The sequence below is a fragment of the Cygnus atratus genome, chromosome 20 (genome assembly GCF_013377495.2).
Source record: "Cygnus atratus isolate AKBS03 ecotype Queensland, Australia chromosome 20, CAtr_DNAZoo_HiC_assembly, whole genome shotgun sequence".
NCBI classification, from domain to species: Eukaryota; Metazoa; Chordata; class Aves; order Anseriformes; family Anatidae; genus Cygnus; species Cygnus atratus.
This window is the reverse complement of record NC_066381.1, coordinates 3,917,279-3,943,224: the sequence shown is the minus strand read 5'-3', so window position 1 is coordinate 3,943,224 and position 25,946 is coordinate 3,917,279. Positions and strand designations below refer to the sequence as shown.

General features: G+C 37.8%; 1 protein-coding gene across 1 annotated transcript in view; it reads right to left on the bottom strand.

Annotated features, from left to right (window-relative positions):
* Window positions 1–902: 902 nt before the first annotated feature.
* The window catches only part of ZZEF1 (zinc finger ZZ-type and EF-hand domain containing 1), a 59,809-nt gene continuing 34,765 nt past the window's right edge, over window positions 903–25,946 (bottom strand). Inside the window, exons 33-55 of the mRNA XM_035559008.2 lie at window positions 25,804–25,933; window positions 25,410–25,548; window positions 25,038–25,203; window positions 24,182–24,444; window positions 22,996–23,168; window positions 22,267–22,420; window positions 21,540–21,679; window positions 20,710–20,987; window positions 19,457–19,631; window positions 18,791–18,923; window positions 16,905–17,101; window positions 16,246–16,365; window positions 15,224–15,412; window positions 14,763–14,863; window positions 14,085–14,220; window positions 12,644–13,003; window positions 10,668–10,811; window positions 9,597–9,765; window positions 7,596–7,694; window positions 6,647–6,812; window positions 5,167–5,317; window positions 4,562–4,633; window positions 903–4,043 (exon numbers count right to left, since the gene is read on the bottom strand). Coding sequence (XP_035414901.2) covers window positions 3,969–4,043; window positions 4,562–4,633; window positions 5,167–5,317; window positions 6,647–6,812; window positions 7,596–7,694; window positions 9,597–9,765; window positions 10,668–10,811; window positions 12,644–13,003; window positions 14,085–14,220; window positions 14,763–14,863; window positions 15,224–15,412; window positions 16,246–16,365; window positions 16,905–17,101; window positions 18,791–18,923; window positions 19,457–19,631; window positions 20,710–20,987; window positions 21,540–21,679; window positions 22,267–22,420; window positions 22,996–23,168; window positions 24,182–24,444; window positions 25,038–25,203; window positions 25,410–25,548; window positions 25,804–25,933 — 3,730 coding nt within the window. The 3' untranslated portion in view covers window positions 903–3,968. The remainder of the gene's footprint in view (window positions 4,044–4,561; window positions 4,634–5,166; window positions 5,318–6,646; window positions 6,813–7,595; window positions 7,695–9,596; window positions 9,766–10,667; window positions 10,812–12,643; window positions 13,004–14,084; window positions 14,221–14,762; window positions 14,864–15,223; window positions 15,413–16,245; window positions 16,366–16,904; window positions 17,102–18,790; window positions 18,924–19,456; window positions 19,632–20,709; window positions 20,988–21,539; window positions 21,680–22,266; window positions 22,421–22,995; window positions 23,169–24,181; window positions 24,445–25,037; window positions 25,204–25,409; window positions 25,549–25,803; window positions 25,934–25,946) is intronic.

Below are 25,946 nucleotides of genomic sequence, written 5' to 3'. Positions count from 1 at the left end.
CGCTCCTGTGTAAGCACAGCATGGCTGGCTCCTGAAGGCAGGTTAACAAATCTCCCCCTGTAAACTGGCTTACAGCCTGACGTTGAGCTTTTGGGAGAAAAATGGTTTTGATTCAGGGCATCCGAACAACAGCTCCCAGCCCTTTTGGTTGTGAGCTTTGTTACGTTCCAGGGGCTGGGACCCCGCTGACTTTAGCAGCAGAGGGAGCTGAATCTGTTCTACTCGTAACCTTGCTTACAGCACCTGAAACCTCAGACCTGGCTCTCAGCGAAGTCCCCACTCTTCCACACCCCCTGCTATTTATTTGTATTTAGTGAAATCACCCATCGAGACCATTCTCTGAGCATGTGGAAGCAGTGGAAACAACTCAGGGCATTGGGTAAATACAAGAATGGTGTCGGCTTCCTCGCTTACCCTTCCCTGACCAACCTCCCTCGAGCTAAAACTAAGGCACTGGTGCTGTGAAGCTAAGCCCAGGGGACAAGGTGGGCACCAGCCCTTGATAAATACTGCTTATTAGAACAGAGGTCCTGAGACAAATCTCAGCTTAGCACGAGGCAACACCTGGGGCCCCAAATTTGCATTTCAGGCCTGAAGGCAAACAACCACCGGCTCTGAACCCCAGGGGTATCCATGGCAAAACTTTGTTTTTAGGATAAGGCCACTGGAATGTAAACAGCAGGGCTGGAATTTAAAAGAAGACTCCAGTTGTACGTGTCCTGCATAGTTTGATGCAATGGCAGATGTATTCCCACTGGGTGAGGATAAGCAGGTTTACTTATAGGCACCAAAAATGAAGATTCCTAAGAAAAACCTTGGATCTCACTGCAAATTCAAACATTTAACACTCAGTGAGGAGAGGAGAGCAGGAAAGCAAACAAAAAACAGACACTGTGTTGTTACTTTTTTGTTTTTATATAATTTTTACAATATATTTCTCTTCATTTGCATATTTTACCCACATCTGTAGCTTTCTTTTTACATGTTGAACTGAACTGGAATAAATCTAAAGGTTTGATATATTTTAACAACTGATAAAAATTGCAAAGTAGTAAACCCGTAATAAAAGAAATTATAAAACTTTTTAAAGTGTTTAATGAAAGCAAGTCAAAGGTATCATTACGAACAATGTGGTTTGTCTTAAACGCATCATAGGTGATTCAGGCAGGACAACTATTTTATTTTATTTTATTTTTAATATTAGGCACATTTTTTTTTCAGCATACCTGTTTTCCAGCCAGTTTTATACTATTCAACAGCATCATCACCTGCATCCAACTTGGAAGTCCTGGGGGATTTTCAAGATGTGATTGATCATGAATATTCATTATTGGTATTCTCTTCCTCTTTAAAACTATCAGGAAAAAAAAAAAGAAAAGTGTTTCTTGTCTCTTAAAAATCCGTAATGAATGATTGAGTTGTAAGGCAGCAACAGATTCAGTGTCAACTCAGGTCACAGTCCTTCAGTTCCATCTAGTGGGTAGAAATAATATTTAGTGGACAACATTTCTAGACAGTCCCTTCAGGGCAAGATGACTGACTCAAGGCCAGTTACTGCTGGTAGAGTAAGTAGGTGGTGCGCCTAGTAAGGAACACTGGCCACTCCTGTGTCATCCTTGCAGCCTCATGTGTCTTCATACAGAAAGCAAAAAGACAGTCCAACTGAAAACTGTGAGTATGGTAGAGCCATCACAGGTTCTATGAATGGTTTATTTACAGTCTTCATCCCTGATGTGAAAACAAGAAAAAAAGCCTTCTTTTGACTAAAACATAGGAAGATCTCAGCAGCATGCTACATGCCCTAGCAAATCAGCCCGTTGCACATCCTTGACTGCTTAGTCCTGGATTCCCACTGAGGCAGTGAATAGGAAGTCCTACTGCTCAAGAAGAGCAATTTCAAAAGCTCACCTGTCCCATTGATGTGACTCCCTAAAGCAGGCTTAATAATAACATCTCGTTTTGGTGTAGCAACTCAGAATCTGTTCACGCTCTCAGCAAGTGTGAACTAGTTGGTTTCTCACGGATGGGTCTCTCAGACACCCTTGCAGTGAGACTGCAAACTCCAATACATTACTCAGATGTGGGAACAAAATGATCCATGCGTTCAACATACGCCACAACTCTGATAACTCCCTTCCCATCACGAGCTCCTTCTGGAAGGAAGAAGGGCTTTGACTTTCAGTTGCAGTATACTCAGAGAGGCGCTTCAGAGCAGTATCTCTGCATCCTTTCAGTCATTGATAAATGGTATGTTTTTCCTGAATTCTGGCATTCTCACTTGTTAAGAGGACCACTCCATTCCTGAAGGTAACGGCTTCAGAACAGCTTGGTCTTCAGTTTTACGTCTTTCAGGCAGAATAATGACATTCTGATTGAACCTCATCCCCTGAAGCAGCACTCACTTTACACTCCCCTGGCTGAACAGAAAGAAGTCAAGACGTCTTTAACTACAGCCCTAGAGGTCATCCAAGAAATGGGGATGCATACTGCACAATTCCCTCTCAGAGGGAGACTGGACCGCCCTTAAAGTACGTCCAGACCCAGCTGCTAAGACCATCAATTCAGAGGTCATCTACAGAAGCGGTGCTGCTGTGCCCATGGCACAACGCTATTTAGGCACCACTTACCTTTTCACCAAGCAAGGTCAAGAAGCATATTCCCTTCTCACAGAGCCGCTGCCTTTACCCAACTTAAATCAGTCACCTAGACTCCACTACTGAAGTTTTTGGTTGCCTTTTTTTTGCATTTTATTGTTGAAGTGGGGAAGGGAAGAAGAAAATAATTCTCACTGGAAGTTCTCTGAATTGACGGTTGACAAGACCAGCTATAGGTACTGCATAACAGTATACAAAATTCATCCCTAAATCCTTTTATGTTCTTTATAACTCTTTGGAAAGGGAATAACCAGTGTAGTTGAGAAGGAAGAAAGCCAATTTATTTCAACATAGAAGGTCTGCAATTCATTCCACGTTCATTAAGAGAAATGCAGTTATTGCTGTGTAAGATAAGACCGGATTGATCATTAACCCCCACCCTGAGTGCTGGGAGTCCAGGTTCCCACCATTGCTGAGAAGGACCTCCTTAAGCCACTAGTACCCAAATAATTAAAAGAAAAAAACCCTCATGAATAATTTCTTTTATGATCTTTGAGAAACATGCAAGTTCCTCAGTTCTTCATATCATCACTGCTTAGTGAATGGAGGCCTGCCTTTGCTCTCTGCCCTAGAATAATGTACTATTTAGAATAATACCATCGGAGATAAATTAAGGTAAGAACAGATGATCCAGCTGATTGAATCAAAGAACAGGAGAAACATTAACCTCTTGCACAAGGATGCTCTGAAGCTGGAATTCTTTAACTGCTATGCGATCACCCGGTATTTGTTCTACAACCTGTAGTTTACCAATAATTAAAGTTCTTCTCCCTGGGTAGTAGCCTTCAAGGCAAAAGTAAACACAACAGGATTCAAGTGTGGACCATTACCACATCAGCCCACCAGATTCTGGTTTGCCTGTTTCATGTGCCTATGTCACATAACATAGGTGCTGCTGACTGCATCGTTCTAAGTTCAGTAATCTTTACAAAGCTTTCAGGTTTCATCAATCGTTTCCTTGGGAGCAGATGATACCAATGGGGGGCCTTCCATTCCCATACTTCAGCTACCTTTTTTCATTTACTTTCTTTGAATTTAAAAAAAAAAAAAAAAAAGAATTGTTCTGTTTACTCTAACATGCTACAATATGTGCATACATAACTGTAGGCGACGCGTGAGTTACTTCAAGATGTGCTTTTTCATTGAAGTGCGCTTTTACTTTTACAAATTCTACATCAAGGTGGAAGGAAGGAAGGCTGCAGAGTGCTCATACACTGAAGCTGAAGGAACTTTTCCTGAACGGAGTTAAGATGTTTGTTCCAAGGTTCCTATGGACAAACTACTCTATCCCATGCACTCCGGCCTGAGCCAGTATTAAACATTCCAGAAACTTGTTGATTTGTTTGGATAGTTAATGGCAAGGCTGATAGCAGCAATGTTTTTCAGGGCCTAGAAGAGAGAAGAAAAAAAGTTAATCATGTCACATATTCTCCCATTTCAAAACTGTGAAGAAATTCTTGTATGAATTTAAAAGAAAAAATTAACTAACCATCCTGTCTCTACCTGGTTACCTCCTGGTACTCCATTAATTGTCACACATCCACGCAGTTTCAGCAAGGCAACTGCATTTTCAGTGGCTGAAAGACCACCCCTACCCTACCCCCCTTTCCATGTTTTGGCAGTTGAGAGGTCAAAACAATTAAATTAGATAAACCCAATTAAACTACTTGTATTAGAATGAGTTAGTGTTGTTTCCTAACAGTCAGTTTGTGCCACATCATCTGACTATTAAAGGAGAAAAGCATTTGTGTGCAGTTCATCACAGACAAATTTCAGAGGCCTGTCATGGTATAATAAAGCCCATATTTTATAAAATGCTATGGGCAATCAGAAATTGTTCATTATTTCCATCTGCCAGAAAAATATACAAAAAACACATCTCTGGGGTTGTGCAATCTTGTAATTACCTGTGCTGTGCAGCGATGAAGATGATCTTCAGTATTTAAGGCAAGCAAATACTCCTGTAGAGATCCAAGCTCCTGCAGCCACAAAGCATTCAATGATCACTAACACTTCTACCAAAAATATCATCCTACTAACAAACATTAAAATACTGATCACTAGCAGTCCCTAAGAACCAAATGCATCTGAACTACACACAAGACTCCTGGACTAGAACAGAGTTTGTGATTACAGAAATCAGTTAATTACAGACTGTTCATATGTAATGTCCAAAATCAACCCAAAGGGAACTGCATTCAAATGCCTTTAAATTAATTATTTATTCTGAGAGGAATGCTGATTTAAGAGTGGCTTTATGGCCTACGCCTTAATTGCACAAGGAAGAGTCATGACTATTACTTACAGACCATGACGGATAAGGCAACTACATTCCCCTTAATTAGAATTTGCTACCAGACTCCACAAGAGAAAGCTGCTCATATTTCTAAAGCATACAAAAGCTCTGATGAACTTTGCCAAGATAAAGGAAAAATGCATTTAGCTTGACACTGAACTACATAACATTCCCAGCACTGGGGAGAGGAGAGAGATAAATAAAGGAACTGCTTACAGTAACTCTATTTTCTGTAACAAAAAAGAGTTCTGCAAGTGCACGATGAAGAGGAAGGAGAATACCAGGCTTGGTCACATCATGACACAAGTTGTTTTCCATATGGGTGAAAAGCTGCCAGAGTGGCTTCAACAAGGTGAGGTCACAGTCCCTGAAAAGAGGTCATTTAAATGAAATAGTGAGTAACCATGATCTTAAGCCTACTCGCAGGAGAAAACAAAACAACCCCCCCCACAATTTAAGGGAACAAAAACATACATTTCTGACAGTTAGATGTATAAAGCAAGGGAGAAGCACAAGAACCATTTTAAATCCAAATTCAGTCAGGTGTTTCAGCACAATTAATTTCATTCTGAATCAGTGAAGTGAAGAAAACCTTATATTCATGGACACATCTAAATGACTCTTCTAAAATCGAGCAGCCTCCTGAAATGAGGACTTCAAAATAACTACATATATCATTTTGCTTAATGCTCTAGCTCAGCTGCTTGAAATTGTACAATATCAACCTGCAACACCGGGCAGCTGACATCCTGGTTTAGGGCAGACAGATAATTCTTTACAAACAGTTCCAGCCCTGCCTCCTTCCTACTCCCGAGTTAAAGCAAGCCAATTCAAACGTCACTAATTATACAGACAGGATGATAAATATGGTTACGTAGAGGGGAAAGAATCTATCAGAATCTGTCATCAGATTAATACAAGGGAAGTATAAAATATAAGCACAATGGAGACTTGATCTTTTACCAGTTAAATTTGTTGTCCACAGGACAAATCAGACATTTTCTAATTAAAAAAAAAAAAAAAAAAGCTAAAGGAACTTGAGAATATCATAAATTTGTAATTACAAATAAAAGCAAAATCAGTTTTTCAGACTTTGATGCAGATTGGAGTACACAAAGAGGTAAGCAATGGTTCTATGTCATTGTCCATTTTTATTACTATATGCAAATACACTTTCTGACTTCTTTTTATCAAAGTAAGCTAGTAGGATGCTGTCATTTTATTGGTTTTGTTTGCTCTAAACCAAAAGGGCATAACTGAGGTAAGTGTCAGCTGTGATGTGCTAATGAGTTAATGCAACTATACATTTTTTCGAGACTATAAAAACTCAGTATCTTTTACAACATCTATTTTCAGAAATACCCAGGCCATGCATACTTGATGCATTAGCACACCTATCCTTTCTGAAACTCAATTACAGGCTTTGCAATGGTACAACTATAATAATCATTAAAAAGTTATTTACTTGATTAGCGAATCAGATCATCATTTTCACCAGTTTATGATTCCATCCTCACCTTAATTCTGAAGGACATCTAATAGAAAGAGAATCAATTTCTAGAAAATCAAGTGGAAGCTATTTTTTTTTCCTGTTTTGGCTTATTAAAAAAAATAAAAAAACTGACAAAAACCACCACCAACAAAAAACAGCATACAACCCTGCCTTCCAGTATACAACATAGAACAGGGCACTTACCTCTGGGCACTGCATTGCACGATCTTCAAGAGCAAGTGGATAGCCTTCAAACGCTGGTGACCGGTCTGGCGGCACGCTACCCCAACCTGCCATTCCCAGATTTTGGCCAGTGGGAGGTGAGGAACTACCCTTTCCTCAGACAGCATCTGCTTTAGAATTTCAAACCCTGGTTAAAAAAAAAAAAAAAAAAAAAAAAAATCAAACAGCTATTACTTTGTAGGGACCCATTTTGCTCATACACCCATGGTTTTCTCCATATATTAAGCATTGCTCTGGCAAGCAAGAATAAAAACAAAGAACAAAAATCTGAGATAACTCCAGACTACAGTCTGACATTGCCAGTCTTTTCTGGGACTAAAATTAAATAAAAAGTTAGCAAGAATCCTATCTGAAATTGAAGTTTTACCCCAAATAAGGAAAAACAAACACAGGTCCTCACTATTATGTGATATTCAGTAGAGTTTTGCTGATTACAAATCACCCACCATCCTCAATTCTGTTAAAAACATCTAAACTCTAAAATAAACTAACAAAGCCTTCCATGCTATATCTGCAAATTAGACCCAGAAACAACCTATTCTAATGGACAAGTACTTTTTAAAAAGACAATTAAAATGATATCTGTTTCCAATTATGGCACCTGTGAGTGCTTACTAAATCCTGTGTGCAATTACTGTCATATAACAAGACTTTGAATGCAAGTAATGTTATTATAATTGTTATCTCCAAGCCTCTAGAAAGATTTGGTATTTCTAGCATACAGTCACAGCATATAAGAGACATTAGCCAAGTTTCAGCTTGAACAAGACAAATCACATATTTCCAAAATTCTGAAGGAAGCAGATTAAAAAAAAAAGCCAGCAACAAAAACAGATAAACACAAGTCTGTCAAAGCTCCTGCAAAATAACTCCAAGAAGTCCTTTCAGTTACAGTCTGAACAACACTCACCTGTCTGAAACCTTCCAAGATGACCTGCAGTCACTGTAAACTTATAACCCCACTCAGTGTTACTCATGTCAGAAGTAAATCGGTAATACAGCGTGTCTCCTGTGTATGAGGGAAGGGAGAAAATACACATTACTACTGAGTTAGTTTTGCTGTCACAAATGCACTTTGTCATTAAAATAAACTAATCCTAGATATTGTCATTCAAGACAGGTGATTTTTTTTCCCTGTAATTATGAAATGTGCAGAACAGGAGACTGAAGCAAAATACAGAATGATTTCCACTGTATAAAAACACTTGCAATGTCTCTTACATTTTTGTCAACTACACAGAAGATGAGGGAGTTAAAGAACACAACTGAACTTCACTTTTCCCACTTGTGTAATGGATCAGTTATGATTTATGAAGAAACAACCTCTGCATGAGCAGCCAAGTTCACAGTCCACTAAGCAAAAGGGAAAAAATTGTGAAAGTAAAGTTGCATTACTCTTGTGTCAGAAAACAAAATTGCAGACTTCTACATTACAGAACAAAATTGTTAGCCACCTGAAGCTGGAACAACTACCAAAACGCTTGACCAGTTTACAACTGTGCAGTGGAACATTCAAGAAGTTCTTGTCATTGTAGTTATCTACAGCTTCACAAAGACGACTACTGGTAGTTAGCTGTAGTGCTAAACAAAACAGATCTTTATCTGTTGTGCTCTGTAACGTCAGATCTGGCTAAAACTTACAATTTCCTTCTTTTCCATTGAAAACTCACTCTGGGCAGACATGCTAGTTTTCACTGGGTGTGGAATTTTCTAAGTTTCAAGTCGAGGAAAAACTTCAAAAACATTTGTTAAGAAAGAAAACCAAAACAAAAGTTTTTTTTTTTTAAATAATAATAAAAAAATAAACAATTCCATTCATTTTCCCCTTTTCATCATGAAACGGAGTCACTGATCCCTCCTACTCCTACACAGCAATGACTGCCTGGAGAAAACCCTGCCATCAAATGTAAAGCCCAGAAGCCGCCTTCAAGTGCCTGGATTCAGCTAGACCCTGCTGAGTGAAATCACGAGCCTCAATCCAAAGAGCTGTAGCTGGAACTGAAGTTTCACAGGGTGAGACTCAAGTTTCACAGCCAAGGCTGCTCCAAAACAATGGGCCTCAAAGTTCAGTTTCCTGGCAAACCTCTGCAACTACTTGGGAGGAAGAAGAGGAAGGAAAAAAAGTTCATAAAAAATCCAAAATATGTCTACAGAACAGACATGATTTCTAACTTGCACCCTGTAACCCAAACTCCTTTGCTGAGAAAGTTCCTAGATCTATTTACAGCTACTGACAACATGCAATGTCAAGTTTCCAGCAACGCCACAGAGCATTTAACTTGGTGGGTTAAAACAGCTTAACCTGAGAAGCATGAGATCTGTGCTGCTTTCTCCATGTAGCCCCTCAGATCACTGGCATTTGGTACCGTGCTACCAAAAATGTGCTTACAGAATACAGACCAAAGTTGTCAGTGAAGGGACTGACTTTTTCAGCTATGCTCAGTGGCAACAACTGGAGACAAGGCATTGGCACACTCTCTTTATTTGCTCTGAGCACTAGTGTAGTACGGAGACGAGAGATAAGCCTATCTGTTTAAAAAAAATGTGCTTCCTGTGGAAAGTAAGACAAGGCAGAAACAATGTAAGTGAATATCATGCAGAACAAGGACTGTGTTGGAACAGAATCAAGATCAAAATTTGTTTCCAGTAGCTAAGTGCTTACTTTGACTGAGGTGGGGAAAAGGTCAGAAATAAAACAGTATGGAATGTGTCAAGTAGCAAAACAACAGATAAGCCCACTTCTAAAAAATAAATGCAGGAGAAGCCTGTGAGAGTAAACAGACAGGGACAAGAAAAGGAGGTTTTTCCCTCACATGTCTCAGTAACATCTGCATTTTCAGTAGTTTCTCTCAAGAGTGCCAGGTACCAGCAATTCCCAACGCTTTTTTGCTTTAAAGCACTGCATGCTCACCTGGAAGCTCAAAATCGTTCCATTTCTGCGGAGACCCACTGAAGCTGTGCCGATCCTGCTGGAAATCGCTGCTGCTGGACATGAGCAGCTCATCACAGCCTTCTTCTGTATTACACTGAGAGTCAAATTTGATTGAGAGGTAGATAGCACCGGGAATTTGAACTTTATCCTGAGAAATAAACACGTTATCTATGTATACTGTAATGCTATATTACCAAGAAGCTATTTAACTTTCACCTTACAAACAGAAGTGGTATAGAGAATATTACAGTACCTCCATAGCAAGAAAAAAAGTCTTTGTTAGTTTAATAGGGAACTAATCTAACAAATGCAAAGCATGTCCTATTGCTTGCATTAGATATTAAGAGTGTAAAAATTAATTACTAGCAATGCTAGTGGTGGTATTTGTTTCTGATATTGATTGTATTGCCAGATCCTAAGGGCTTACATGCCTTTAAAAAAAAATAGAAGAGTCTTAGCTGCAGGAAAGTAAAAATCCCAATGCTGCCCAGAGGCAGTAATTACTTACCAAACACTATTTGCATGAGCATGCTCAGAAAAATGCTTTCAAACAATATCAAGAAAAGAACAATCAGAAACTGTGTCAGAATATACTCTAAAATGAGAAATACAATGGAAAAAAAAAAGGAAAAAAAGAAAGATTCCACTCCTAGCTTTCACCTAACAGCAAAAGAAAGTAACAGGCCAATAGAAACAAACCTTTGGATGAAAGGTAGAAATATTTGCTCATTAAGGCCCTGATTAAGTATATGAACTGCTTCAAACACATGCATATTAAAACCATTAAAGTTATGGACTTTTCATATGATCAAATTAGTATATTAAAGTAGCTATTGAAGTGCCTTATTGAACATATTTCTTTGCAGGGCAAGTCTTCAGCCATCTGGCATTGACTTCTTCAAAAACAACAGGATATTTCGCAGGTAGCTCAAGCACAGAAGTCCCATGGTTATACAAATGGAACCCCGTGACATTTCTGCTTCAAACACCTTGATATTTTTCAGTCTTCAAGACATGTAAGCCCACTGCACTGCAATAGTTATAACTTACCTCAAAATTCGTATTGTTGTTGTAAGGATGTTTAGACTCACGCATCTGGACTGCCATCCCAGGTTCCTCCATGAACTGGCAAGCTGTCAGCGCCATCGTTCCCAGCATGCTCTCACTGCATCCATGCAGCACTTTCTGCAGAATCTGAGGAGAAGCAGCACATTGTGTAAATGCAAATTGCTATCTAAGCAACATTTGCAAACTTACACTCTGATGACTGATGCGTTTCTAGTCGCATAACATTGTACCAGCAAGAAATGAGACAAATTCACATGTCTACAAGCACCTAGAGGTGCAGAAGATTTTACTCTATTCTCTGTTTCAGACCTTTCAGCCTTTAAGTGATAAAAACATGACAGCTACTAGCTATGTCTCTTTCCATAAATGCTAGAATAAAGATTAATTCACAGAGTAACTCACAGTGAACTGAAGCTGTAAATAAGGAATATCATTTAAAAACTTTGATAACATGCTAAACAAACACCTTTACCTGCCATATCTACAGGTTTCAATTTGAACAGAACGTGAACAGAACACATCCTACATTTTAGTCTTCAAAATGTACAAGTCCACGTATAAAAAGGAGGGATTAAGTATCAGTCAAATGGTTGCAGTGTTTGAAAGAGCTAGATGCAAGAGTTGTATCATTACAAATACACATAAATTCCATTGAGTCTATCAGGACACATTAAGTAATAATTCAGAACAACCTTAACTCTCCACTGTTTCTTATTTTTCAAAAGTGCACAGAAGTTCTTTATCAGGAGTCCTATTACTCAAAGGTCCTTTACAGGTCGTTCTAGCAACCCATCGCATTGCTTCACCTGTAATTTGCTATCTCCTCCAATAAAACTAGCCATACTAGCTCAGGCCAAAAGTTTCTCCTCCAAATCAGCCAGCAGTAGATTTTTTTGAGAAAAATGAATATAAAAAACACAGGAAGTACACAGCATGGTTCCCTGAATACATTCTTTGCCTCCACAAACTTGTAGAATGGCCTAAGTCAAAGGCTACGCCTTTGTATTTTATATGCCTTAACAGATTTTTATTACATCAGTTCATCCTGTCATTTTCTGATCCTATATAAACACCCTGTGGCAACAACTTTAATGACATACTGTGTCAAACATCAGCTCTTTAGGTTTGTTTTGGACTTTCCACTGACTACCTTAATCTGACACTCCTTTGTTTTCTTACCGGGAGGGCCAGTGAATAAGACTTGCTGTTTACTTTTTCTATGCTGCTCATGATTTTAAGACTATAGAGAAGGAGGAACAGACTTTTTATTATTTCTCCTCCCTCAGTACCCACAGGACAAAGATCCAGGGTCAAGAAAACCAGTTGGTTCCTAACAAGGAAGTTATTCCATGGCTATAATAATCCCTGCCACTCTTCTGCAGACCTTTTCTAGTTGCATTGCATCTTTTTCTTAAGATGAGGGAGTCAGGTTGTGTTATGCAGTCCAGATGAGAGCTCAGTATTGGTTCAGTGGCATACTGATGCCTTCTGTTTTATTTTTAATTCCTTCTTTGAAGATTTCTAGCACTTGATTTGCGTCGACTGCTGTGAAGCATTCAACTGACATTTTCATTACAATATTCTATTATAATTCTGAGATCACTTCCACCACAGTAACACTCAGCCCATCAATGGGGTTGCAGGTATTACAATACACACATTGAGATCTAACAAAAATTAGTTTTCAAAATGGACTGCCTAGTTTGCCAATTTCTCTACAAGATTTATCCCCATGTAACTGAAAGAGTCGTCTCCAAGGAGCTAGCTTTTTTCATTTCCTGTTAAAAAAATTACAGTACATTCAGACACTGACAGATTCTGACTGCTTTTTCAGAATTAATTTAAATTTTGGAGTTTCAATTTAGCTTAAAAAAAGAACTGCACGTATTTTTGTTAGTCAGAGGCTTGTAGAATGTAGGTACAGGGCTTGCTCACATGCATAAGTGAAATCCACTTACTTTTTCCCATAATTGCTTTTCCTCTAGCTGCATAAGCATGTCCAGTATGTATGTCATATGGGCTGGGCCACTAAGATCTAGGATTTCCTCATTTATTGCCACATCATCTGGCCATTCGGCTAACAACGATGCCAGCACGTGCCTGGCATAAAGAACAGCAGTTGCCTCATTTACACGATACAAGTAGTCCCTCACAGACTTTTTGCTTCTGGAGTCCAGCTCCTTATGCAAGAGTATGGAACTCTTAGTGCGACGCTGCTTGGCATAACTAAGCTGAAGATCACTCTCCGTGTTAGTTATCAGTTTCTGGGCGACTGGATTGGTTTCTTCTGTTGCTTTATCACAGAGCACAGGCTTTGACTGAAAAAGAAAGAAAAAGTTTGAAAATACACTCTCAACAATATTCTTCCTTGATTATGTTTGGATATCTGACCAGTCCATCAGACTGAAAGCTGAATTTAAAAATTTATGTCTTTTACATACTGAAAATCAGATGCAAAGAGCACAAAGTACAATCTCTCATGCACCTAGAGGGACCAAGTTCCTCAAAAAACCCTGTTTATATCAAGAGACTTCCCCATACACTGATACATTCATGATTGTACATATGATCAGGAACAGCAGTTAGAATTCTAACCTGAAGTGTTACTTTAAGCTGAACTACAGAGGTAAAGCAACATAGTGCCATGCTATTTACGACCCTAGAATATAATCACAGAATGATGCAAGTTGGGAGGAACCTTTGGACATCATTTGGTCCAAAATAGACTTGAAGCTGAGCCATATTCATAATTATATTAGGCTCCTCAAGGCTTTGTCCAGTCAAGTTTGGAGTGTTTCCAGGGGTGGATATTTGACAACTCCTGCATGAACTGTTGTAACATCTAAAATTTTTTCTTATAATTACTTGAAACTACTTCAGGAGGTCCTCAAACCACTTCTCTACACAACTGATGTAAAATTGTGCTGGTGATACCACGTGGCCAGGAACTTGCACCCAAATAAAGCAAAAAGCTGCGTAACCACGCTACTGAATATAAAACCTCAGTGTTGCAAGTGTAGTGTCTACTCTGCAAAACAACATTGCTTCCTTGTTCTGCTGCAGTTACTGTAAGATAGCATTACAATGGTAAAACGGTAACTGCACAAGCTTACAGCAATTAGATACAATCTCTCCTGTATAAGGAGAGGAAATCACAGCATGCAATCGTAATTTGTTCTCCTGACCTGAGAATCAAGTTCTCTTACTTTCTTACAGAAGAATTTAAAAGGAAGAAATACTTGCTTCTTGTTGCATTTGCTCATTCATTTTGACATAAAACATTAACAACAGATTACTCCAGTTGTTAAAAAAACTCTGAAGTTTCTAAACAGAACTGAAGTTACTAAATGCCAAAACTAATTATTTATAAACAGTGCCTTTTAGTGGAGACATACACACCAAACATGGTAAGATGATCATATCTGTATCGACTGCTTTTGAACTCTGCTCCTCCAACCTCAAACGCTTGCTGGGTTGCCATTTCTGAGCTAGTGTTCGGATCCTCTCATCTGTTGTAATTACATCTCCATCAAACCTTAAAAAAAAAAAAAGACAAAAGAAAAAAAAGTATAAATGTGTTTGAAATTAATGCAAAAAATTAACACAATTAAATACAAATTAAAGTCTTCCCACTGCCTATTTTAAAAAGATTCATTAAACTCAACCTATTTTGTCACATTATGTTAACTAGCTTCCCTGCTTGAACAAGTAGAGGGTTTTACATGACATAAAATTGCTCATCTCTGTAAAAACACGATGGCTCCAAGACATGCTTTGATTACTAGAAGTCACATGAAGGTCTGTTCATTCTTTCTCAGTTAGAATAATTTAGAGATATAGTAGATCTACATATGGGAGTTATTGTATTGAAAAGAACATGCAGCATATTTCGGAAGATGGTGACTTGTTTCCATAACTACAACTAAAACTCAACAGGAGTTCAATTCCTTACTTTTCACACACGAAAACCAAGAACAAAACCATGGAACAACTTCTATTCAGCACCGTTCACGTTTTAAGTTACAACCTCTATCTTACAGTAACTTTGTTTTTGATTGGACCCAGTCTTTCACATACCTCTTTTGAACTTCTAGGAAAAAAGAATCTGTTCTTTTCATTTGCAACTCATACATGGCTCGAAGAATATGGAGAGGTGCATTAAGTGCATCATGTGTCATCTGAGAAAGATTAAAAAAAAAAAAAAAGACATTTCAGGTTAAGATGAAAGATGTGTTTCTTTAATGGAGACCGAGGTACTATTTTCTATTTATCATATACATAAAAAATTAATGAATTTAATAATATCTGGATTAGTAGAAATGAAGAGTAGTTTAGCAAAAACCTTTATAATGATTTTATAGCATTCATTATTGTGTTCCCAGTATGAAGTTTTATTTTCTTTGTTTCCTTCCTTTTTATTTCTTGAAATCATAGACCTATAGTATATAAATCTAGAAGAAAATCAGCCATATACACTACCAAATATTTCCTGCAACTAGCAAATCTATAGTAACTTCCAAGGAGGGAAAAATAAGTACCAAGAAACATATTTTGGTGGCTTCATCCAAACCCTCCAGAGGATCAAGTTTGTTCTGCTCTAAATCAGCAGAACCAACAACGGATTGCTCCACATCTTGATCTTGTTCTCTTTCCTCCAGTTCAGTATCCTCACGTTCAGCCAGGGAACTGATCTCTTTCTTTGAGGAATACAGCATTATTGACAAAATCTATACAGAAAAAGGTAGCATATGGTGTGACAGCTGTAGATATCATTAGTGTATCAGCAATCAGCATTTTAAGAACATTGTAAGACTTGTACAGAGTTTAGCACATACTATTCTAAAAAGAAACAACACCTAAGAAAAGCAACATGAACTTAAACCATTTCCCACTTCACAAATAAGTTACACCTTCCAGGTTACTAAAGACAACTTCAGTAATTAGCCAAAAGCATAAAAAATTGAGAAAACATTTAACCATTTTAGAACATCAAAGGTTTCAGGATTCTTAGACAAAAACAGAAGAGAGATAACTATCACCAATAAGCCAGAGCTGCCCCTACACACTCTTCATGCCTATGATAAAGCACAACTAATGATTGAACCACTTTTATCTTTCTGCAATTAAATATTCAGAAACAATGTGCCCACATACATATTGACTTCCCTATATTGCATGGCAGTAATATCTTGCACATGCCAGTGAGTAACACAACTAATATTTTTCTTTTAGACTAATTATTTTTTAAAATTGAAGAATGGAATCTTCAAGAACAGTCTAAATAAAATTTATAAATGAAACTGAGTAGGTTAATTCCTCATCTTCCAAATTTCTTTCAAATATGATCAGATTATTAAAGATGGAGTTGATATTAATTAAAGTTAGACTATTATCTACACAATTATGACAGAGAAAGGCAGATCCAGGGATACAGGAAATGAACATTTTTTCAAAAATACTCTTAGGACTTTGTTCATAAAAGGAAAGTGCAATGCCATTAAAATTTCATGTCACCATGTGAAGCTACATTTTGCAAAAAGTCAAAAGCTTATTTCCTCACCTCCAAGTCTCTGAGAAGCCAGGTCTTACTGAAGCCAGTTCCTTTGCTACATTTCTTCACAAGAAGCTTGAGTAAACCAGACTGAAGAAAAGCAGCTTGGATCTCCTTAAAACCATGAATCTGCACATACGAACAGACAACGTATCACAATGCTTGCCAGGCCTTAACACACAGCCTATCTATGGTACAAGTATTTTTCATTTATTTCCTTAAAAACAAAAAACAAGTAAAAAAAAACACAGAACCCCACTTCAGATACCTTAACAGTATAAACCATGACACACAGTACTAACTGGGTGTCTGTTTTGCTCTGACAGTCTAAAACACTACAGACCTCCCTCTTCATATAAATCAGGAATAAGAAAAGGGGCAAGTGAGCTTCAGTCCGTGAAGCATTATCCCTGCAATTTCTTCATCAATTTTCATGAATGATCAGCCCCCACAGAGGAAAAACAACCCAACTTTAGTCTCACAAATGCTGTTTAAAGTTTAGCTACAGTTTCAACCCCTACAGACAGGGAATAAATGGAGACAAAAGATACAGGAGCTTATGTTAGTTTCCCAATGGGCTTAGTCAACATGCAAGTTGCTGTTGAGAAAGGCAGAACACAAACTTCTGGCACTGATCTATTATATTCCACGTGTCAGGCGAAAGATACCTTAAGTGTTCTGTAAAGCCCCTTTAAAGCAAGTGACAAGACCCACGTTGCTTCCACTGCCTCAGCATAACTGCTGTCCATGCTGGTTTGCAAGAGGTGTGTGGATATAAGAACAAAGTGCTGGAGGTACTGTCTCAGCTGGGTCTGGGAATCGCTGCCTTCTTGTCCACATTTCTGAATCAACTGATAGTCTTTCACTACAAGAAAGAAAAGACAATTCACTAGGTTCATCTTAAAATGTTGTGAAGTCATCTCTTACCAGTCCATATTAGTAAGCCAAGATGTGAACACAACCCACATGTGAAGTACATACTAATAACCAGAGTCATATTAACAAGACTGAAATATTAACATATTAACATTATTAACAAGAACCACCTCTCTGCTTTGCTGTGGCAAAATTATGGCCTTGTACAGAAATTATTTCAAATTTGTTGAACAGTCAAGAAAATATTTTTAAATAGAATACGTATCTTCTTGCATCAGTTGTTTGCCTGCACATATCTGAACACGCACAGCTCAGTATACAAATCAGCTGGTGTCCTATTTTACAATTACTATGGGGAAAATTCTGACCTGCAACTGATACGATGAAATAAAACGTGCTGATAATTACTGTTCAAGATATCAATTAAAAAACCCTATATACTAAAAAAATAATAATAATCAAGCTTTTACATTCAAATCTTTCCTCAGTATCAAAATGCAGCTTAGTTTGTTGGGTTTTCCAAGTGTCTTTTAAACGACTTCAACAGTTAAATTTGGACAACCTTTGCTTTATTAACTTCACAACATTAGGTCATGAATGCCAAAGTTGAAAACCCTTGCTCCTATGAATCCAACTGATTTGTTGTATATTAAATATTTAGCTTGACAGAACCATTTAACAAGGTGAAACACAGAAAGAAAATTCTCTCTGGTACAACGACCCAGGAAGCAGCATCTAGGGTTAGTTTGTTTGTTGTTGTTCTTTTATTTTAAAATAGCCTCTAGAGACCATAATAGCAAAAAGAGCCCATCGATGTGTCCTAGAATAGTCTATACTAGAACACCCAGACACTTTCCCAGGAGTACACAGTATTTCATATCGTCTACCTCTTGACTTTTTTGTCTCAAATTTTAGGGTTATCAAACTGTTTTGAAAAGTTCTTCCAGACTGGAGGAAAGCAGAGCAAAACCAGGCTCCTGACACTTTATAGAAGATGCGATTAAGTAAGTTGGGCCTATCTTCATCGCATGCTTTCTTACAGCACTGGAAAAGAACAGCCAAGATGGCTTTGCTTCACATGGAAACGATAAATAATGAGTATGCTTTTGTTTGCTTTTAGTCTTCATTTGCTAGTAGGTAGCACACCTTGCTGACAGTGGAAACAGGCACTTCATAAAAACTCAGAGTATTTTGGGAGCAACAAAATGGACTATCCCATACACATTCTGGTTCTGAGTAGCTTGCCTTCATATAGCAGCACTTAACTACACAAAGGGAGCATGTGCATTTTTAAGATTTGCCATTGTTTTAAAACATTAAGCACATGTTTACAAGTGATAAAAGTAACAAGCAAACCTCAAAACAAAAATAGTTGCTTAAAAAAAGGCCTATTTCTGAGATTACTCAATTAATAAAATGGTTGACAGTTCCTTAAATCCTCTCTCCTGAATAAAAACTAATATCAGAGTTTTAAAAAGAAGAGAGATTTCCATAATCTTTACTGCAGAAGTGTCACAATTTGGCTTAAACTATGAGCAGAAAATCAGGTGACTCAATAACAGAAGTCAAACTTTGCAGACCTGCATAAAGTGTTCTATTTCAAACATACTTTTGGGTATTCAAGAAAGTGCAAGGAAATACTCTGTAATCCTTTAACAAGATAAGAATGTCACAGAACCTGTTTTCCTCTTTCGGGTTTTGATGTCTACAACAACTGCCCTGTTTTTCTCAGTGAAATGTTTCAGGATGATCACGTTATGAGGCTCATTAGCATTATCCATGTACACAGAACGAGTCCCCATGCACAGCACCTGAAATTGCAACAAAAGATTCAGTTATGATTTGGAACACTTTTTTAAAAAGATACTGCCAACTTTTATGTTGGTTACATTGGCGTATACTTGGTGTTGTATTTTTTAGCTGAACAATCTGCTTGCTGCTAGATATTTGCTGATCTTTAGAAAACAGCAGTTAATTTCTACAAAGAAATGGCTACAACAAATAACTTAATCCTGCACAGGCAATATATCAGAGTTACAACTATCAACAATGAGATTATTCATTTCACTTTTACAAAAAGCCCTTTTTGATACTCAAATGTACTGAGCTGGTTTTCTCAATGTAGTTTAAAGCAGAACTCAAGGAAACACGAAGCAAAACCAGCTACGTTATTCTTCATTAGACAAAGACTAATTGTGCGCAAGTGGAAAGATGTGAGCTCTGACATGCACCGCGTTTTAATGGTTTATAATGGATGTCTCCAATTGATAAGATCTGTAGTATTAGAAACAAACCTAAAAACTCTAACCAATTTTGTTTCCTTTACTATCGATAGGCCACTTACCTCAGGAAACCCAACCAGCACCAATAAAGTGAAGATATTGGTGTGCTTTAGTTGGAAGGGCAGTTGCTTAATGCAATGGTCAGTGAAAGCAGCGATCACATTATGCCACTGCGCAGAAGAGTTCAAAGATCGGAGAATATCTGCCATGGAGCTTGCCCAGTCCAGACCTACACGACTGGAAAGCAAGAGCAGTCTGTATTAGGAGGGCTGACTACACACTTACCTGAAACTATTTTTCCTCAAGACACCACACCACTGTTGATCTGTCAGAGCTGTAGCTTTCATATCATTAATACCAGTGCGCTTATCCAAATATTTGAAGCTTTCATGTCAGCTGACACATTCTCTTTTGTTTTTCATCATTAGAGCATAAATACTATTCTATTTTTGTTAAAAGGTTTACAGTCCCAAGTCAAAGTTTGAATAAATGTTGTCACCTTGAAATCCTAATTTTAGTTTAGAGCTCGAGACTTTGCACAACAGCAAGTGGTCTATTTCCCACATATATGACTACCTGCTCTCTGTGGACTACTATCTCTAGAGAGATTAGCCTCCTTGCTCTAAAGTGAGTCTTTGAGAAACTCCTTTCTCTCAGATGATCCTCTGGATATTTTGCCTTTTACATGCTTTTATATTCATTTATCAACCTTCCCTATAAAACATAGCTATAATGAAAATGAATACTGTTGTATTTAACAAGCAGAATATTAATCTTAGAATGCTTAAGAGCTTTCTCAAGACATTCAAAATGGAACATATTCCCTGCCCCTCCTGTTTCCAGTGCAATTTTAGTATACAAAATCTCTGTCTCTAATACTCTTACATAAAAAGGCCAGATTCAGAACTCAGCACTTGTGACAGCTACCACATGACACTCCTCTTTCCCAAGTCACAGAAGGAGTATCTAATTTAAAATGAGAGAATTAACATCATAAAAATAAAAAATAATAAAAAAGGAGGACTATCTTGTTTCCCCTAGAAGTTCCAAAACCTTGCTTTCACCATAACATGCTATCTACATAAGCACAGGAAGTTAAGCCATTCTTCAACAGACAGCCTTCTTTTGGAAGGAAATTAAAATATTCTGACTGCAACAAGGGCTGCAGATGCTATGCCCTTCCCATGATCAAGATGTAAGTTTAACTGACTTTCTGTTAAAAAAAAAACACAACAACTGTATGCATGAGGCAAGCATGAAAGAAAATTAGTGCTAGTCATCAGAGAGCAACTAATAGGTTTAAATTAAAAAGCACCTGTCTAAACACACAGCTCCCAGACTGAATAGAAGATGAGTTGTCTTCCAGCCTTCTGGCACTGTAGACCCATCTCCCGCAGCAAACAAATTATGTTTGGCTGAAAGGACTTTAGCCACTGCAGCATCCACTTCTGCAGGCATAAGTCTCAGGATTAACTGGCCCAGAAGTCCCAGTGTTAAATGGTAAGTTTCATTTAGGTGGCCAGCATTTGAGATGACAACCTGAAACATCAGTGGAAGTATCTGTTCCAGGTTAATCAGAGACATTGTAGAGCCCTATGGAAAAAAAAAATCTCAGTAAGGCAAGGAAAGAAAACAAGATTTTTAGTCAAAATCATAGCATGTACAAAACCTTCTGTTCTAATGCTCCTTCCAACGGGACAAAAGGACATGAGAAACTAGGTTCCGATACACTTGTGTTATATTGGCATAAAACCTCAAATCAAACATCTTTACGCAGATTTGTTACATCAGGATTTTCCGTATGAGAAATGTTCTGTCAAACTGAATGAAGGCACAGTATAAACTGTATTCAGTAGTAACACCTGACGTGTAAATCTAAGGTGATGTTTTAAAGTTTGCAGATGTCGAACACTTAAGGTAAGCTTCTAAATTTTAATTCCCTTCCCTCTCCCCCCCCTTGGGAACAAGGCCCTACATTCCTTAGTAATGTGGAATGGTTTAAGACATTCTGATTCTGACATTTGCATTTTGCTACACGTAAGCAAATAAAGCCCATTTCCCACAACAATTTATTTGCTATGAATTTTATTCATGTTATTTGTAACATCTAGCAAACTACACAGATAGAAAGTAAAAAGAACTAACTGATTTGAAAGGTGGTAACATAGCAGCCAGCAATCCTAAAATCCTCTTCTGAGAGCATTCAGCAAAAACTTGTTCCTGGCTAGGTATTAAAACCTTCTCTGCTTGTTTCTGGGCTGAATCCTCTGAAGTGCAGTCATCTGCTTTTTAAATTAAAGCAAAAGAAGAAAATCCCATAAAATGACATTAAAAATAAAAGAAGAAAGTGATAGTTATTTTTTTTATGGTTACAAAAATGCAAGGATGATTTTTTTCCAATTTTTTATTAAAAAACTGATAAATCTTTATAAAAAGTAAATAACATATCAGGTAAAGAGATTTATCTGCACCATTTATTTAAAAGTGTATACAGGACAGTACTACGTACAAATCTGTTTTCTTATCCTAATTCTAATAATACTAGTCTTTAATAGAATAAGGCACCTATGTTCTGGTTCTGAGAATGTAAGACCACACAAGTATTGTGTTAGATCAGCAGGAAGTATCATCTCCCAGCATGAATATACATTGCTGGAATTCTACTCTGATTTCTAGAATCCTTTAAACAGATTGCAAGGTAGCAGTTGTTCAAAGAGTTATGCTTGGCAGGTTTTTACAAAGCAAACAGCTCACTTGCATTAAAGACATTTGCAAATACACAAAAATGGGTTAGGAATAAAAAAATACAGCTGTTTTCTTTGCATACACACAGATATTCCTGTGATAGGGAAAATGAGAAATAACCTCTTACCTGTTGGAGAAACATTATCATCCACAGACAAGTCTGATTCTTGTCTCAGAACAGCTTTCTTTGCTAAGACAGCACTATGATTGCTTTCACTTCCTTGTTTTTGTACTTTATCTTCTGCAGGAGACTGGATTTCATTGCGAGTGTCTGCTTTCCCCTAAAATAAAACGAAGATACCGAAAGATTAAAACAAAATTTAATACTTGCAAAAACAGCCATGAAAAAAGAAAACAAGAAATCTGCTCTTGACAAACATCTTTCCTAGAATACCAAAACCTTTAATTGGTTAGCAATTTCTTGACATATACATGTCTCAAGCTCCCATACAGTGAATATATATTTTTCTATTTTGCTTGTATCTATGCATAAAGTTATACTGTCATACTTTACACACCATACAAAACTGTAGAAAATCTTTTTTCGTACCTAAGCAGTGCTAACAACTAGGGGAACCACTACCCTTTCGGAAATTATGTCCTTTGCCCCTTTCCTCCAAAATTTTTGAGAATCAAAGTTGCCTATGAGAACATAAAGTGATGCCTTAGTCTTTGACCGGTTGGATTTAATTAAAAACAAACCAACCAATCACCCTCCCCTTGCCTCCCAACTTTTACCTACAAATGAAATCATTACTATCCATCATTTTGGCTACATTTCCGCAATAGGACATTTAAGCTTCTGAAGATGACACAGCTAATTGGTATCAGGGGTCTGTGTATAATGAGTACTTACATTGCAGTGCATAAAGGAGCCTACACTTGGTTTCTCATCTTTTCCCTTCACTTCTTTATCACCAACACAGCTTTTTGGAGCACCATCTGTGGGAGGACTGACTGAAAGAGTGTCATTCTCCGAGAAGGATTCACCTTCTGGTAACATACAGAGGAGAGCTAAATTTTTCAGACCTGAAAGCAAAAAAGTTACAAAAGCTGTTTAGCTTTTGAGTGGCAAGATAGCCAAAAAGCAGAACTGAAACATATTGAAAGAGAACTTCAAACTTCCCCTCACACTTTTTTTATTTTTTTAATACTGTTGAGTACAACTCCATCAGAAAGATGTTCCCCATCATGTTCACTTAACTGTGTAGTTCCATTAAGTGCTTCTGTGATGAGCAGGTAGAGACATTTTTGCCTCACAGAGATGCCATCAGGGCAGAAGTCCTAATTAATTTTAAAAAGTATCAGGGATACCTCCCAGCAGTGTGAATTATGAGGGTAGATTTGTCTTCTTTTTAATCTTCTGAACACTTAAATATTTATACAATAAAACTAAACCGCATATTAAAAACAGATGAAATAATGAGTATGCATAAGTGTTTGGTGGTGGTTATATTTCAGCAGTACTAGTGCTGCTCAAAAAATGCCAATAAATCTGAGTATCAGATTTTGATAAATTCAACATAGGTCTCTATTTTATCACCCTATTTTCTGTAAGTAGGTCTCAGTTCACAGAAATCCTCATTTCCAGGCAAAGGGACATCATCCCCAGCGACTTATCACAAATAAAGTTAAAAAGTTCTTGCCAATAGATAAAGAACAAGAACCATTTTGCACCAAGCTATTTGCTTTCCTTTGAGTCCTTCAATTGTCAGTAACACATAAGTAACAGAACATGAAGCTCTACTGATCCATTTACAACATTCATGATGGGAAGGAAGAAAAAAAAAAAAAAAAGAAAAATTACCAAAGAGTTGCCAAGTTGTCTTCAGCATTTATGTAAGCAGCACATTAATTTTCTCAAGCACCCTATTTTCCATGTCTCCAATGACCCTGAATGACACTTGTTCTACATAAACAATTATTTTCAGTGAAGTACACAGTAGCTTCCCCTTTCCTTTGGAAACTTCAAAGTGAGTAATCACAGACTTTTCTGACACTTGCTAGAAGCCATTGTTTCACTGAAGGAGGAGCTGACTCACCTTTTCCGTGCTGTGCTTTCATCAAACAATCTCCAATGAGCTGTATGCATTGATGTTGGAGAACTCTGGCATGATTGAGGACCTGTGAATCTAGTTTCTCTCCTTCTACTTCCTCCCCATTTGCCAGATCTGCACTGTAGAGAGTCAAAGCTGCAAACAACAGCCAGGAATAGTTGTGGACATACGGTTGGATGAGCCTCTGTCGATCACTGATTCGAATAGTCACCATTGGATACACTGTGATGCTGTGAGTGGGCAAGTGACTGAAAGAAGGTAAGAAGAAGGTATATAATTTTGAAATGCAGCTGCATTCCTGACAACCAGTGTAGTTAGAAACATAAGATTCCTTTACAGGAAACTATGAAAAACCCAACTCATTCCACAGTTTCAAACTGTGGACCTTCAAGAGTTGTACACTGTCAGCCCCTCACTGACACTAGCAGTGCTCATTTAACAGAACTTGTACTGTGCTGCACGCTCCTGCTCTAGAAATAAAATTTTGACCAAAGATGTTCACAACGCTGAAATCTATGTTGTCTAACCACAGCACTGTATGCACTCCTTCCATCCTATCATTCAGGGTGTACAATCCTCCCTCTGCACCTTACACAGCCATGGCTAGAAAACAGTCATAAATAAGTTACTTCAGAACTTGGGGCACATTTGCAAACTACAGAATTTTTTGCTGAACTGGTCCTACATTTCCTAAGTTTCCCCTAAGGACAGCTATTAGATGTTCTGATGTCAGACACAACCTTGTAGGATGTGATATGAGAATGACTGACTGTATTTAGTTGCTAATTATCACTTTTCTGGCAAGTAAAGTGTAAGGGAAAAAAAATGTCACATTTAATACCTGTCAGAGTATTTCTTTGCAGAGTAACATCCATAGCAAAGGTCAAAGTCATCACACACATTGCAGTTCATTCGCCGACCTATGATGACCCCCTGGCAGTGATCACAGGCATACTCCATGTTAACCATTTCATGGTCATCCTCATGTCCTTCAGGTTTAACTCCACCTGTAAAGAAAGATTTTACAATTCCTCTGAAAACCTTTGTTGATAAAGGATCTTTCTTAATTTCAACTTTATATTCAGATTAGGAAAAGAAAAGCCTAACATTTCTAAAATACCCAACAGAAAAATCTTTGACTTTATATGTAATTTAAAAGAGACTATTTTGCCTTCAACTATAGGGTATTTAGGGTCTTTTAAAAGATTCTTACCGAGAAAACAAGTTTTGCATAAATCCATGTCATTGCATTGCAGACAGCGGTAGCGATGCCATGGTGCGATTTCATCACAGCCGTCACAGGATATGTCCACGTTTAACAGGTCACAGTAACGGGCGACAAACATATGCATCTAGAGGAATAAATGGACATAATTTACTTGAGCATTATTTTCTGAGAGAGCGCTTTCTAGAAAGAAAGCAGAACGCTCCCCCTGCTGAAAAAGGATGGGGATCTTTTAATGATTTTAGACTTTTGAAGGCCTACAGGGAGCCAGGGATCCAACTCATGAAAAATCAGTTTAAGCCAGATGCCTTTCTCTCCTTTATGCTTTTAAAAGTCTCCTATTTACCCCTTCTGCAGATAAATAAGCAAATCATGAGGTCACCTTTCTCTGCTTCTCTGGGTCAGCTTGAGCTATCTTTTCATACCAGGTCTCAAACATTACATCCTGACATTCATCCATCCACTCACAGTTTTGCTTGTAGTCTGCAATTTCATCTTCTTCACTCCACTGACTAAAAGAAAAGC